Genomic DNA, 13824 nt, shown 5'->3' with positions numbered 1-13824 from the left:
ATAAAAGGAAGCTAAATGAGCTTAAAAACCAAATTCTTGGTAAATGGAGGTAGTGGTGGACTTACCTCCTCCAAGTAGACACACAACGACTGAAGTAAAGACAGTCGCATATTTGGAGTTCATAAATAAAATATATTGACTGTCTTTACTACAGTCGTTGTGTGTCTACGTGGAGGAGGCAAGTCCACCACTACCTCCATTTACCAAGAATTTGGTTTTTAAGCTCATTTAGCTTCCTTTTAGCCTCTTGGCGCCTCTGTTCTCCTGCATAATTTTGAGTCCACCCTGGGTGGAGGGTTGAACCCCTTTTTCTCGTCTATAGAGAGTGACTTCTTATTCCTGAGTGGGGTCAGGAAAATCTCCCCACCTGCCTTTACAGTGGTTGCCTAATGGTAACCCTGGTTTGGGAGTATTAATATTTACTCTATCTAGTAACCATTTATTTGGAAACAAAGGAGTATTTTTTTCAGTTTTTTTTCTATACTATAAAAATAAGCTTTTATATACAAAAGCAACAGTAATATACCCTCATAACATACACATTTAAAAAGTGCCCAAGGTAACTATTTATGTAGTTTTTTTTTAATGTTGTAATTTTTTTTACAAGTTTTATTTTGACGACTATGGGGTAGGAGTGGAAAGGGTTAAAAAATAATAAATATTTGAATGTAAAAAGAGTCTTATGGTATATTTGGGTGTATTTTACTTTCTGGCCACAAGATGGTGGTATACTTGGTTCGCAGTCTGCTGTTTACAGTAGATCGGAACTAAAGTGTGTGTAACAGTTTCCTTGCGGTTATGGATGACAGATGCATCTCTCTCCCATTCATAACGGCATGGTGATCAGCCCTGAGAATAGAGGACTCTCATATCCCAATCACGTAAAAACAGGGATGCGGCGATGGTGAACAGAAACGGAGTGGGAATCGTGATTGGTGGTGGTAAGTAAACAGTGCGTATATATATATACGCCCCTGATCTGCTAGTGGTAAACACAAGGGTATATATATATATATATATATATATATATATATATATATATATATATATATATATATATATATATATATATATATATATATATATATATATATATATATATATATATATATATATATATATATATATAATTCTTACTGACTGCTGCTAGGTACACTATGCCTGTGACATTTTGTCAAATAACACATTTCCACAGGAAATAACCCATATACTGTGTGCAGATAGCACAGTGGCAGTTGCTCATCAGTGGCTTTCACTGCGGCTGGCATAGTGGCTGCTGCTAATCAGTGGCTGTTACTGCTACAGTGGTAACTGACAATACAGGCAAACCAAGGGGGAGGCAGGATGGCGACACAAGGTGCCCCCTTGCATGTGGCCCCACATCTAAAGCCTGTGGGCCACACGGATTTAACTGTAGAGAGCGTTGGGGGCCACCAGGAAAGGCTTGGTGGGCCGCAATAGCCCCGGGCTGGACTTTGGACATGCCTGCTTGACACCAATATAAAATCACATTGGTCCCAGTCTCTGCAGCTTCCAATCTACTCTCCACTTAAACCCTCTACATACAACAAGAGTAAAGACTGGAAACATGACACCATCATGCAATGGGAGACGGGCCTCCCGGACTCGATGTTCATCATCTTGGGGGATTTCAACACAGCCAACCTCCTTATTGAGCTGCCCCGCTACCATCAGCACATCACCTGCCCCACCAGGAATGCAAACACCCTCGACCATTACTACACGGTCCTGAAAGATGCATACAAAGCGACTCCGTGGGCAGCACTAGGCTCATTTGACCACTGCATCATCCACCAGATACCTACTTACAAAAGGCGCCTGGAAACCTCAAAACCTGTCACCAAATCCTTCAAAGTGTGGTCAAATGAGGCTAAACTACAACTTCAGGCCTGTTTTGACTGCACAGACTGGAAGGCTCTGGAATCGCCTAACCTGGACGAGTGGGCAGACAATGTATCCTCGTAAATTGGCTTCTGCGAGAACTCCTGCATCCCTACAAAATCCTTCAAACTATATCCAAACGATAAACCGTGGTTCTCAAAAACAACTTCGACAACTGCGACGCAGCAAAGAAGCTGCACGCAAGTCCGGCAACCAGGAGGACTACAAGAGGGCAAGGAACGACCTAAACAGGGAACTGAGGTCTGCAAAGAAGTGCTACGCGGAAAAGCTGGAACAGAACCTCTCCTCAATCGACTCACGAGCTGTGTGGAAAGGGCTTAACCCTCTGTAAGGAGGCGCGGAGGAGCAGCCGCCTCTGATCGGCGCGAGGCGGCTGCTCCCACTGAACACATAAGGGAATGCGGAGGAACCGCGTCTGACGCGGCGGTTGTTACATGTGGCCCGATCTCCTCTGGATCCCAGCGCGGGGAGGCCGCCGCTCGTACGGCTAGCAGTGCGGCCAACCTCGCGCATGGGGCACCAGAGGGCTTGCCGCACAGTGATGTGGCTGGGACTCGTAGTCCCTCTAGATTTAGAGTGACGCGTGCGCGCACTCAGGCAGAATTTATGTTAGTCAAACTGAGTCAGCTGACCAGGCTGGTCAGCTGACTGACTCCACTTCCCATTGGTCCAGCACTTAGGGAGGTGCTGGGAAGTGGGTCATGTATATATACTGCTGGCTGTTCACTTGCTCCCTGTCTGGCGTTGCGATCACTTACGTGGAAGCACCCAGATCCGTAGTCAGATCCGCAAGTGTGCCGGGACCAGCTGGAGCTGTAATCCTACACTTAGCTAGATTCTGTTGATAGCTAAAGTACTAGTTTGATTGTGATTATCTGTTATGACCTATTGCCTGCTCGACTATCCTCCTGAACTCTGATCTTGTACCTTGATATTTCTGATACTCTGTTGCCGAACCCCGGCTCGTTCCTTGACTCTGCTTCTGCCTCCTGATTTTGTACTTTATCTGTCCGTGTGTGTACGACCTGGCTTGTCCGACCTCGAGAACCGACCTTACTGTTAGAGGCGGTTCCTCGCTCTGTTAGTGATCCTTCCTCCTGAAGGTTACTTTCAGTCTGTCCTTCCTACTGTCAGTCTGACTCCTCCCGTGTTGGAGAGCTCAGGTCTGCGGAAGGAATCTGTGCAGTCCTCCTTGCTGCACTGAGGCCTAGTCCTCTAAGTGTTACTGTTACACCTAACACTACACTCTACTCAGGTGAACAGAGGTTAGCTAGTATATCGGATTATCAGTGATTCTGCAGATCACTGGTAATCAGATCCTCTCTGTGCTTCACCGATCGTTACACCCTCCTGGCGGTATAAAAAAATTCCGCCAGGAGGCAGCGCAGCAGTTTTTTTTTTTTTATTCTTTTAAATCATGTAGCTAGCACAGGGCTCGCTACATGATAGCCGCTGCTCAGCGGCATCCCCCCGCTTCGATCGCCTTCGGCGATCTCCGATCAGGAAATCCCGTTCAAAGAATGGTGACGGGGAGGGATGACGTCAGCGACGTCGTGACGTCATTGGGAGTCCCGATCCACCCCTCGCCGCTGCCTGCCACTGATTGGCCAGGCAGCGCACGGGGTCTGGGGGGGGGAGGGGCCGCACCCCGCGGCGATGGAGCGCGGGGTGGCGGCGATCGGTGTGCTGATGCAGCTAGCAAAGTGCTAGCTGCGTCCAGCAAAAAAAAAAAAAAAAAATTAAGTAAATCGGCCCAGCAGGGCCTGAGAAAACCTACTGCGTGGCTTACCTTGAACTACATTCGGGGTTACCGCCAGGAAGGTTAAGGCTGCTACCAACTACAAGCCTCCCCCTCAGCACGCTACACCCAGCACTGAGCTGGCAGAAAGTCTCAGCGACTTCTACTGCAGATTCGAGAACCAGCCAACACCTGCAGAACTCCCACAGCCGCCTGCACAATCCTCTGACATTGACGCCCTGGGCCCGGTCCCGCCCCCACCGTCAGTGAGGGAGGCGGATGTACTGAAACCCTTGCTAAGGCTAAATGCTAGGAAAGCCTCTGGTCTGGACGGAGTGTCACCAGCCTGCCTGAAAACTTGCGCTCGTCAGCTTGCCCCCACCCCCTCGGCCTCCCTGGAGGGACCTCGTGAGGATGGAAAAGTACCTGCGTGCTTTAAGAGGTCCACCATTATCCCTGTCCCCAAAAAGCAGGGAAGCCTTGACCTCAACAACTTCAGGCCCGTGGCACTTACATCCGTGATCATGAAAGCTTTCGAAAGCATGGTGCTCCCCCTCCTTAAGCACTCCACAGAGGGACTGCTAGATCCACACCAGTTCGCGTACAGAGCAAACAGGTCCACTGATGATGCCATTAACATCTGCTTGGAGCTCGTCTATGATCACCTGAATAGACCGGACTCCTACGCCAGGATCCTCCTACTGGACTTCAGCTCAGCATTCAATACCATCAGCCCCAAAATACTGCAAGACAATCTTGCCAAAATAGGAGTCCACCCCACCCTACGTCTGTGGATCACGGACTTCCTCACGAACAGGTCCCAGGTCGTTAGGCTGGGCACCATCTCCTCACAACCTAGGATGACCAACACAGGAGCCCCACAAGGCTGCGTCCTGTCGCAGTTTCTGTTCTCTCTGTATACAAATAACTGCAAATCCACGTCAGACTTGGTAAAAGTAATCAAATTCGCTGACGACCCGACCATTGTCGGTCTGATCACCAATAATGATGAGAAAGAGTACCGCCACCAGGTTGAAGGTGTCTGTCACTGGTGCAGAGAGAACGGATTGGTCCTAAACACAGCGAAAACTGTGGAGATGATTGTTGATTTCAGGAGATGCGCCTCCACCCCGTCCCCAATCTGCATCGATGGCAAGGAGGTGGAAAGAGTCCCCAGCGTCCGCCTTCAAATGACCTGAAGTGGAAGGCCAACACTGCCTCCACACAGAAAAGTCTCTGTTGGGCTTTCCTCTTTCTCCGCCAACTAAAAAAAGTTTGGTATGGCCCAAAAACTTCTGACAAACTTCTACTCCGCTACTATCGAATCCGTCCTATGCTCTTCCATCCTGGTTTGGTATGCCAGCTCCTCTTCCAGCAACAGACTCAAACTGCAGAGGGTCATCAGATCAGCGGAGAGGATCATAGGGAGATCCCTTCCCTCTCTGGACCTCCTTTACCATTCCAGGCTGTACTCCAGAGCATTAAAGATCACCAGCGACCCCTCACACCCAGGCCATCGCTTCTTTAGTCAGCTCCCCTCGAGCCGGAGACCCCGGTTCCGGTCCATCTTCACCAAGACCTCAAGGCATAAAAACAGTTTCTTTCCCTCGGCTGTCAACCTTCTGAACTCTCTCCACGCAACTGCCCATCCCCACACCACCATGCCGGCATTGAGGCACTCTACATACAGCTAGACGGTGCTCTAGCTCAATCTGACCTTTTGGCTGTTTTTTGGATGTTTTTGTGTTGTAACTTACGCTACATTGTCTCTCTCTGCAAATGTTGTGTTCCTTTCTAACTGCTTGATTTGTCCTGTATATGTATCTATATCCTGTATCAGTACCCTGCACGTGCCAAGCCCAATTCCGGGCACGACCCAGTCGTGCTTGGCGATAATAAAGATTCTGATTCTGAAACTGCCTAGGTTTGTTTTTTTCTCGTATATTCAGTTAAATTGTTATAATGTGCTGAAGAACCCCTGCTGTGCTTACATTTGTTTAGGCATTTGCTACGTGTGGAGGAGGATGACTGGATGGACTAATGCTGTAATTGAGTAACATGCACATTGTAGTTACAACATGAACCCAGGTTTTTAACTGAAATGGGCTAACTGTATGTGTAACACAAAAATAAGAAAGCAAGGAATGGTTTGACCTTAGAATTTTATTAGACTTCTGTTAAATGGATGCGAGGTAGTTAGCAATCTGACAGAAACATAAAAACAGAAAAAAAAATAAAAAATTAAGAAGAGAAGGTCTGCCAATGGTTTTCCTCATTTTATCCCAGGCCTCATTCACTGGATAAGCAACATTATCCATCCATATAGTGTAGTGTCCCTTTATGACAGATAATTCAGTTGTGATGTAAGCCCATTGGTCTATATCAGGGCAGCAGGGCTTGGCCTGCAGTAATACAACATGTATAAGGCACAGAGAAAAATACTAACATTGGGACCTGTGGACCATCTAGTCTAAGGTTCTTCAACTCCAACCCTCAGGGGCCAGGATCCGCACACTTATTTTAGTGTACCTCTAAATACAGGTTGCAGTGAATAAAGTACAGTGTGAAATGGCTCTATAAACCCAAAATACTGGCACGAGGAATGGAAATGGACAACCCCAATAGTCATGGCTACAGCATCCCACCCAACATTGGGAAAACAGGCAGAAGATGTTAGATCTTCCAGGTGAGATCAGTACAAGCAGTTAGTCTGCACTGTAAGACACAAGGTAACAGCATGTTGTCCCATCACAGGGACTGTCATGGATATTAAGCCCACTCCAATCTAGACATATTGCTTTAACAGGCACAAGGGATGATTGTCCTACAGTTCTCTGTCTGAAGAAGGGCTCTGCTTCACTCTATAAAACTACATATATACAAGGCTACTCTTTAGCCAATGATAAATAAAAACACATGGTAACAAAACATCAGGTAAGATCATATAAAATGGTCCACACACAGATAATGAGTTATAAAAGCACACAAGACCCTGGGAGGAAAATAAGTGATCACACATGAGTTTAGGGACTAATACTATACAAAAACAGGTAGAAAAGAAACTTGTAAAATGCATCTGTGCTCATATAAAGAATCCCAACCAAGAGAGTCAGAGGGATCTAGGCTCTGGCTTATCCGCCGCCCGTGCCGCTGAGTCCACCCACTTATTTACACTGTACACAAACCACACAGTTATACGTGAAAAGGAGAGGGCTGGTGCCTAAAAGTCAGGGGCTTCCAATGCAAAAAAGGTTATCTGTCAGTATGGATTAAAAGAAAATAAATACAGCACAGGATGCGCAGGTAACCCCTGGCAACACAGGAGGGATTGTGCATCATTAATATACAATGGCTCTGCAAAGAATCTGAGGGCGTTCAGGATTCTGTGCCAAGAATAGAGGAAATGCCGCTGTGACTCAATGTAGGTTCTTCTACAGCCTGAATCTGACCGTCCAATAAAGTGTTTAAATCAAATATCCAGTTCCAAATCCTTCCACTGGGATCCCATGTCTAGATAACAAAGTCCTCCTGGTCCTGTGTGCTGAAGGCTGTTGCCCGCAGGGTGTCCAGGGAGTTGACAAGGATTAGAGTCCCTGTGAGATGTTTCCACCTCTTAGTGATAGGGTTGCGCATCTTGTCCAGACCTGTATGAAGCTCTTGGATCACATCTCTGTAACTGTCCCCGATCTGAGCGCTCCACGTCAGGAGAAAGTCATAGGCTGGCTTCCACATGGCCTGCAACAGAAGAGAAAGCCTTGCATTATATACTTAGGGCCTTTTTCCACAAGCAGCTTAACTATGAGCTCAGTGAGCAGTTAGGGCTGATTCACACGAGCTTTTTAAACGCTAGGGATTTGAAAAGCTCTTGCTAATGCAATAATGCTATGGGCAATTTTTACAAAATCACATTGCTCCAGTGTAAACTCACACACATAGGATAACCATACCTCCCAACCTTTTGAGATGAGAAAGAGGGACTTAAGCCATGCCCCTGCCACACCCCTGATCCCAACCTCACGCCACACCCCTAATCACGCATACCATAAAGATTCCATAAGAAAAATAGGTTTTATAATTCAAACTACACATTGTCTTTTCTATCCTGGTTCATTTTCCTCCATATTAACATTTTATAATTAGTAATATATCAATTTAAAGGATGGGAATAAAGTTTAGAGTCACCCAAACTTTTTTTTAGTAGAGAAATCTATATATACTTTAGTTACATAGAAAGAGGGACAAAGTCCTGAAAGAAGGAAAAATGAGGAGGAAAGAGGGACAGGGCTCCCAAAGAGGGACTGTCCCTACAAAAGAAAGACAGTTGGGAGCTATGGGATAACATTAGCAAGAGCTGTAAGGCTAGGTTCACAGTGCTCAGTTACGTTGCAGAAAAATTCTGCATGTCAACTACCCATACAATTCCTTAGGCCTGTTCCCAGTAGTAGATCACGTTATTCTAACTCGCTGCATGCAGGCTTTGCATTAAAGTCTATGTCCAGTCTCAATTGCAGTTCACAAATTTAAGGCGTGCGTTATGCAACTGACCAATGTGAATCCAGCCTTAAATGGATCCAGTGGTGCAATTCTCCCTCCGTACCCCTATAGAGAGATCGCAGTCTGTCATGACAGACTGCAATCCCACCACAGGGATCGAGAGCCTCCAAGGACCAGAAGAAGAATGGCTGCCAGCATCTGGATCCTGGGGGAGGAGCGTTAGAAATGCTGCCACTGTTTATCCATACCTCATGGTGGCTACCACGAGTCGGGTTTGGGGTTACCGCTCTGAGTTTCGGATTTCCAGCCTGGGCCTGACTCTGGGTTTCCGCTAAGGAGGTTAAAGGACATCCGAGCTGAAATGTTAAGTATTAGATCTACTTGGGGCTTCTTCCCGCCCCTAGCAGTCTATCTGGTCCCTTGGTGTAGTTCCATTGCCCTCCAGTGTGCCACTACCGCCTCCCAAAGATCGCCAGCAACAGCTGTGGTCATGGGCTATTGTGCATGCACGGGCGCATGTCTCTCAATCGCGCTCCTGTGTCAGGGAGTGTTCTGCACATGCACAGTTTAGGTATTTGTTAACTGCACAAGCACAGAACTCTCCCAGCCATGGAAACACAACTGTTCTGAATGAGCTTATAAAGGGAAGGGACTAGTGGCACACTAGAGTAGTGAAACTACACTAAGGGACCAGTTAAGACAGCTCGGGGCTGGAAGATGCTCCTGGTAAGTAAATCTAATCTTTAACATTTCAACCCAGATGTCCTTTTAAAAAAAAAGGGACTCGTCACCTCGGGTATCCTTTAAGACTCCGACCAGTACTGCAAAGTACTTCAAGATGCATACCTTTCTGTAGCTTGTGCTCTCCTCTTTCATTTGGTGCCTGAATCGCCGCTCTACACAAAATAGTTTTCGTTCAATTTCAATTTAAAAATCGCGGCTGCCATCTTGGCAATGTTATAACTTCCGGGTCACCCTTGTCTTCTCCATTAGAGAAGTGCATCACTGAATGAAGCAGGAATAGGAAGTGACACGCATGGCCATTGCAAGAGGCTCCTTCAGAGGGGTCATAGCACGACTTTGTTGGAAGTAGTCTGGCTTAAAGGCATACCCATGAGAGGTGCTCGGAGTCCCTTTAACCACTTCCCGACCGCCCACTACACAGGGGCGGCGGGGAAGTGGAGCCCTGCAGGACGGCCTCACCCACAGAGGCGGCGGTCCATTTAAGGGCATGGGCGGAGCGATCGCGTCATCCGTGACGCGATCCTCCGCCGGCGCCTGTCACCGCTCGCTCGCCGCAACATCCCGCCGGCTATACGGAAGCGCCGGCGGGATGTTAACCCCGCGATCGCCGCATACAAAGTGTATAATACACTTTGTAATGTTTACAAAGTGTATTATACATGCTGCCTCCTGCCCTGGTGGTCCCAGTGTCCGAGGGACCACCAGGGCAGGCTGCAGCCACCCTAGTCTGCACCCAAGCACACTGATTTCTCCCCCCCCTGCCCCAGATCGCCCACAGCACCCATCAGACCCCCCCCCTGCCCACCCTCCAGACCCCTGTTTGCACCCAATCACCCCCCTAATCACCCATCAATCACTCCCTGTCACTATCTGTCAACGCTATTTTTTTTTTATCCCCCCCCCCTGCTCCCTGCCCCCTCCTGATCACCCCCCACCCCTCAGATTCTCCCCAGACCCCCCCCCCCCCAGACCACCCCCCCCTGTTTACTGTATGCATCTATCCCCCTGATCACCTGTCAATCACCTGTCAATCACCTGTCAATCACCCGTCAATCACCCGTCAATCACCCGTCAATCACCCATCAATCACCCATCAATCACCCATCAATCACCCCCTGTCACTGCCACCCATCAATCAGCCCCTAACCTGCCCCTTGCGGGCAATCTGATCACCCCCCCACACCAATAGATCGCCCACAGATCCGACATCAGATCACCACCCAAATCCATTGTTTACATCTATTCTCTCCTCTAAACACCCACTAATTACCCATCAATCACCCATCAATCACCCCCTATCACCACTTGTCACTTTTACCTATCAGATCAGACCCTAATCTGCCCCTTGCGGGCACCCAATCACCCGCCCACACGCTCAGATTGCCCTCTGACCCCCCATTATCAATTCACCAGTGCATTAATTACATCTGTTCTTCCCTGTAATAACCCACTGATCACCTGTCAATCACCTGCCAATCACCTATCACCCATCAATCACCCCCTGTCACTGCCACCCATCAATCAGCCCCTAACCTGCCCCTTGCGGGCAATCTGATCACCCACCCACACCATTAGATCGCCCGCAAACCCGCCGTCAGATTACCTCCCAAATGTATCGTTTACATCTGTTATCTTCTCTAAACACCCACTAATTACCCATCAATCACCCCCTATCACCACCTGTCACTGTTACCTATCAGATCAGACCCTAATCTGCCCCTTGCGGGCACCCAATCACCCGCCCACACGCTCAGATTGCCCTCTGACCCCCCCTTATCAATTCACCAGTGCATTAATTACATCTGTTCTTCCCTGTAATAACCCACTGATCACCTGTCAATCACCTGCCAATCACCTATCACCCATCAATCACCCCCTGTCACTGCCACCCATCAATCAGCCCCTAACCTGCCCCTTGCGGGCAAACTGATCACCCACCCACACCAATAGATCGCCCGCAGATCCGACATCAGATCACCACCCAAGCGCAGTGTTTCCATCTATTCTCTACCCTAAACACCCACTAATTACCCATCAATCACCCCCTGTCACTGCTACCTATCAGATTAGACCCCTATCTGCCCCTAGGGCACTCAATCACCCGCCCACACCCTCAGAATGCCCTCAGACCCCAGCCCTGATCACCTCGCCAGTGCATTGCTTGCATCCATTCCCCCCTCTAATCACACCTTGAGACACCCATCAATCACCTCCTGTCACCCCCTAGCACACCTACCCATCAGATCAGGCCCCAATTTGCCCCGTGTGGGCTCCTGATCACTCGGCCAAACCCTCAGACCCCCTTCCGATCACCTCCCCAGTGCATTGAGTGCATCTATTTCCCCCTCTAATCACCCCCTGAGACACCCATCAATCACCTCCTGTCACCCCCCTAGCACTCCTATCCATCAGATCAGGCCCAATACAACCTGTCATCTAAAAGGCCACCCTGCTTATGACCGGTTCCACAAAATTCGCCCCCTCATAGACCACCTGTCATCAAAATTTGCAGATGCTTATACCCCTGAACAGTCATTTTGAGACATTTGGTTTCCAGACTACTCACGGTTTTGGGCCTGTAAAATGCCAGGGCGGTATAGGAACCCCACAAGTGACCCCATTTTAGAAAAAAAAAAGACACCCCAAGGTATTATGTTAGGTGTATGACGAGTTCATAGAAGATTTAATTTTTTGTCAAAAGTTAGCGGAAATTAATTTTTATTGGTTTTTTTTCACAAAGTGTCATTTTTCACTAACTTGTGACAAAAAATAAAATCTTCTATGAACTCGCCATACACCTAACGGAATACCTTGGGGTGTCTTCTTTCTAAAATGGGGTCACTTGTGGGGTTCCTATACTGCCCTGGCATTTTAGGGGCCCTAAACCGCGAGGAGTAGTCTAGAAAACAAATGCTTCAAAATGACCTGTGAATAGGACGTTGGGCCCCTTAGCGCACCTAGGCTGCAAAAAAGTGTCACACATGTGGTACCGCCGTACTCAGGATAAGTAGTATAATGTGTTTTGGGGTGTATTTTTACACATACCCATGCTGGGTGGGAGAAATTTCTATGTAAATGGACAATTGTGTGTAAAAAAATCAAACAATTGTCATTTACAGAGATATTTCTCCCACTTAGCATGGGTATGTGTAAAAATACACCCCAAAACGCATTATACTACTTCTCCTGAGTACAGCGGTACCACATGTGTGGCACTTTTTTACACCCTAAGTACGCTAAGGGGCCCAAAGTCCAATGAGTACCTTTAGGATTTCACAGGTCATTTTGCGACATTTGGTTTCAAGACTACTCCTCACGGTTTAGGGCCCCTAAAATGCCAGGGCAGTATAGGAACCCCACAAATGACCCCATTCTAGAAAGAAGACACCCAAAGGTATTCCGTACGGAGTATGGTGAGTTCATAGAAGATTTTATTTTTTGTCACAAGTTAGCGGAAAATGACACTTTGTGAAAAAAAACTATTAAAATCAATTTCCGCTAACTTGTGACAAAAAAATAAAAACTTCTATGAACTCACCATACTCCTAACGGAATACCTTGGGGTGTCTTCTTTCTAAAATGGGGTCATTAGTGGGGTTCCTATACTGCCCTGGCATTTTAGGGGCCCTAAACCGTGAGGAGTAGTCTTGAAACAAAAATGACCTGTGAAATCCTAAAGGTACTCATTGGACTTTGGGCCCCTTAGTGCAGTTAGGGTGCAAAAAAGTGCCACACATGTGGTATCGCCGTACTCGGGAGAAGTAGTACAATGTGTTTTGGGGTGTATTTTTACACATACCCATGCTGGGTGGGAGAAATACCTCTGTAAATGACAATCTTTTGATTTTTTTACACACAATTGTCCATTTACAGAGGTATTTCTCCCACCCAGCATGGGTATGTGTAAAAATACACCCCAAAACACATTGTACTACTTCTCCCGAGTATGGCGATACCACATGTGTGGCACTTTTTTGCACCCTAACTGCGCTAAAGGGCCCAAAGTCCAATGAGTACCTTTAGGATTTCACAGGTCATTTTGCGACATTTGGTTTCAAGACTACTCCTCACGGTTTAGGGCCCCTAAAATGCCAGGGCAGTATAGGAACCCCACAAATGACCCCATTTTAGAAAGAAGACACCCCAAGGTATTCCGTTAGGAGTATGGTGAGTTCATAGAAGATTTTATTTTTTGTCAAAAGTTAGCGGAAATTGATTTTAATTGTGTTTTTTCACAAAGTGTCATTTTCCGCTAACTTGTGACAAAAAATAAAATCTTCTATGAACTCGCCATACTACTAACGGAATACCTTGGGGTGTCTTCTTTCTAAAATGGGGTCATTTGTGGGGTTCCTATACTGCCCTGGCATTTTAGGGGCCCTAAACCGTGAGGAGTAGTCTTGAAACGAAATTTCTCAAAATGACCTGTGAAATCCTAAAGGTACTCATTGGACTTTGGGCCCTTTAGCGCAGTTAGGGTGCAAAAAAGTGCCACACATGTGGTATCGCCGTACTCAGGAGAAGTAGTATAATGTGTTTTGTGGTGTATTTTTACACATACCCATGCTGAGTGGGAGAAATATCTCTGTAAATGGACAATTGTGTGTAAAAAAAATTAACAAATTGTCATTTACAGAGATATTTCTCCCACCCAGCATGGGTATGTGTAAAAATACACCCCAAAACACATTATACTACTTCTCCTGAGTACGGCAATACCACATGTGTGGCACTTTTTTGCAGCCTAACTGCGCTAAGGGGTCCAAAGTCCAATGAGCACCTTTAGGCTTTACAGGGGTGCTTACAATTTAGCACCCCCCAAAATGTCAGGACAGTAAACACACCCCACAAATGATCCCATTTTGGAAAGTAGACCCTTCAAGGTATTCAGAGAGGGGCATGGTGAGTCCGTGGCAGATTTCATT

At 47.1% G+C, this 13824-nt stretch overlaps 1 protein-coding gene across 5 annotated transcripts in view; it reads right to left on the bottom strand.

The window, feature by feature from the left end:
* Window positions 1–5805: 5805 nt before the first annotated feature.
* SH3BP4 (SH3 domain binding protein 4) overlaps window positions 5806–13824 on the bottom strand; it is a 175328-nt gene continuing 167309 nt past the window's right edge. For all 5 annotated transcript variants that reach the window (XM_068245280.1, XM_068245279.1, XM_068245281.1 and 2 more), the window contains exon 5: window positions 5806–7396. In XM_068245280.1, the coding sequence (XP_068101381.1) occupies window positions 7172–7396 (225 nt within the window). In that variant the 3' untranslated portion in view covers window positions 5806–7171. The remainder of the gene's footprint in view (window positions 7397–13824) is intronic.

This window comes from Hyperolius riggenbachi, chromosome 7, assembly GCF_040937935.1.
Source record: "Hyperolius riggenbachi isolate aHypRig1 chromosome 7, aHypRig1.pri, whole genome shotgun sequence".
NCBI classification, from domain to species: Eukaryota; Metazoa; Chordata; class Amphibia; order Anura; family Hyperoliidae; genus Hyperolius; species Hyperolius riggenbachi.
The sequence above is the reverse complement of the archived record's forward strand: the minus strand, read 5'-3'. Positions and strand labels throughout refer to the sequence as shown.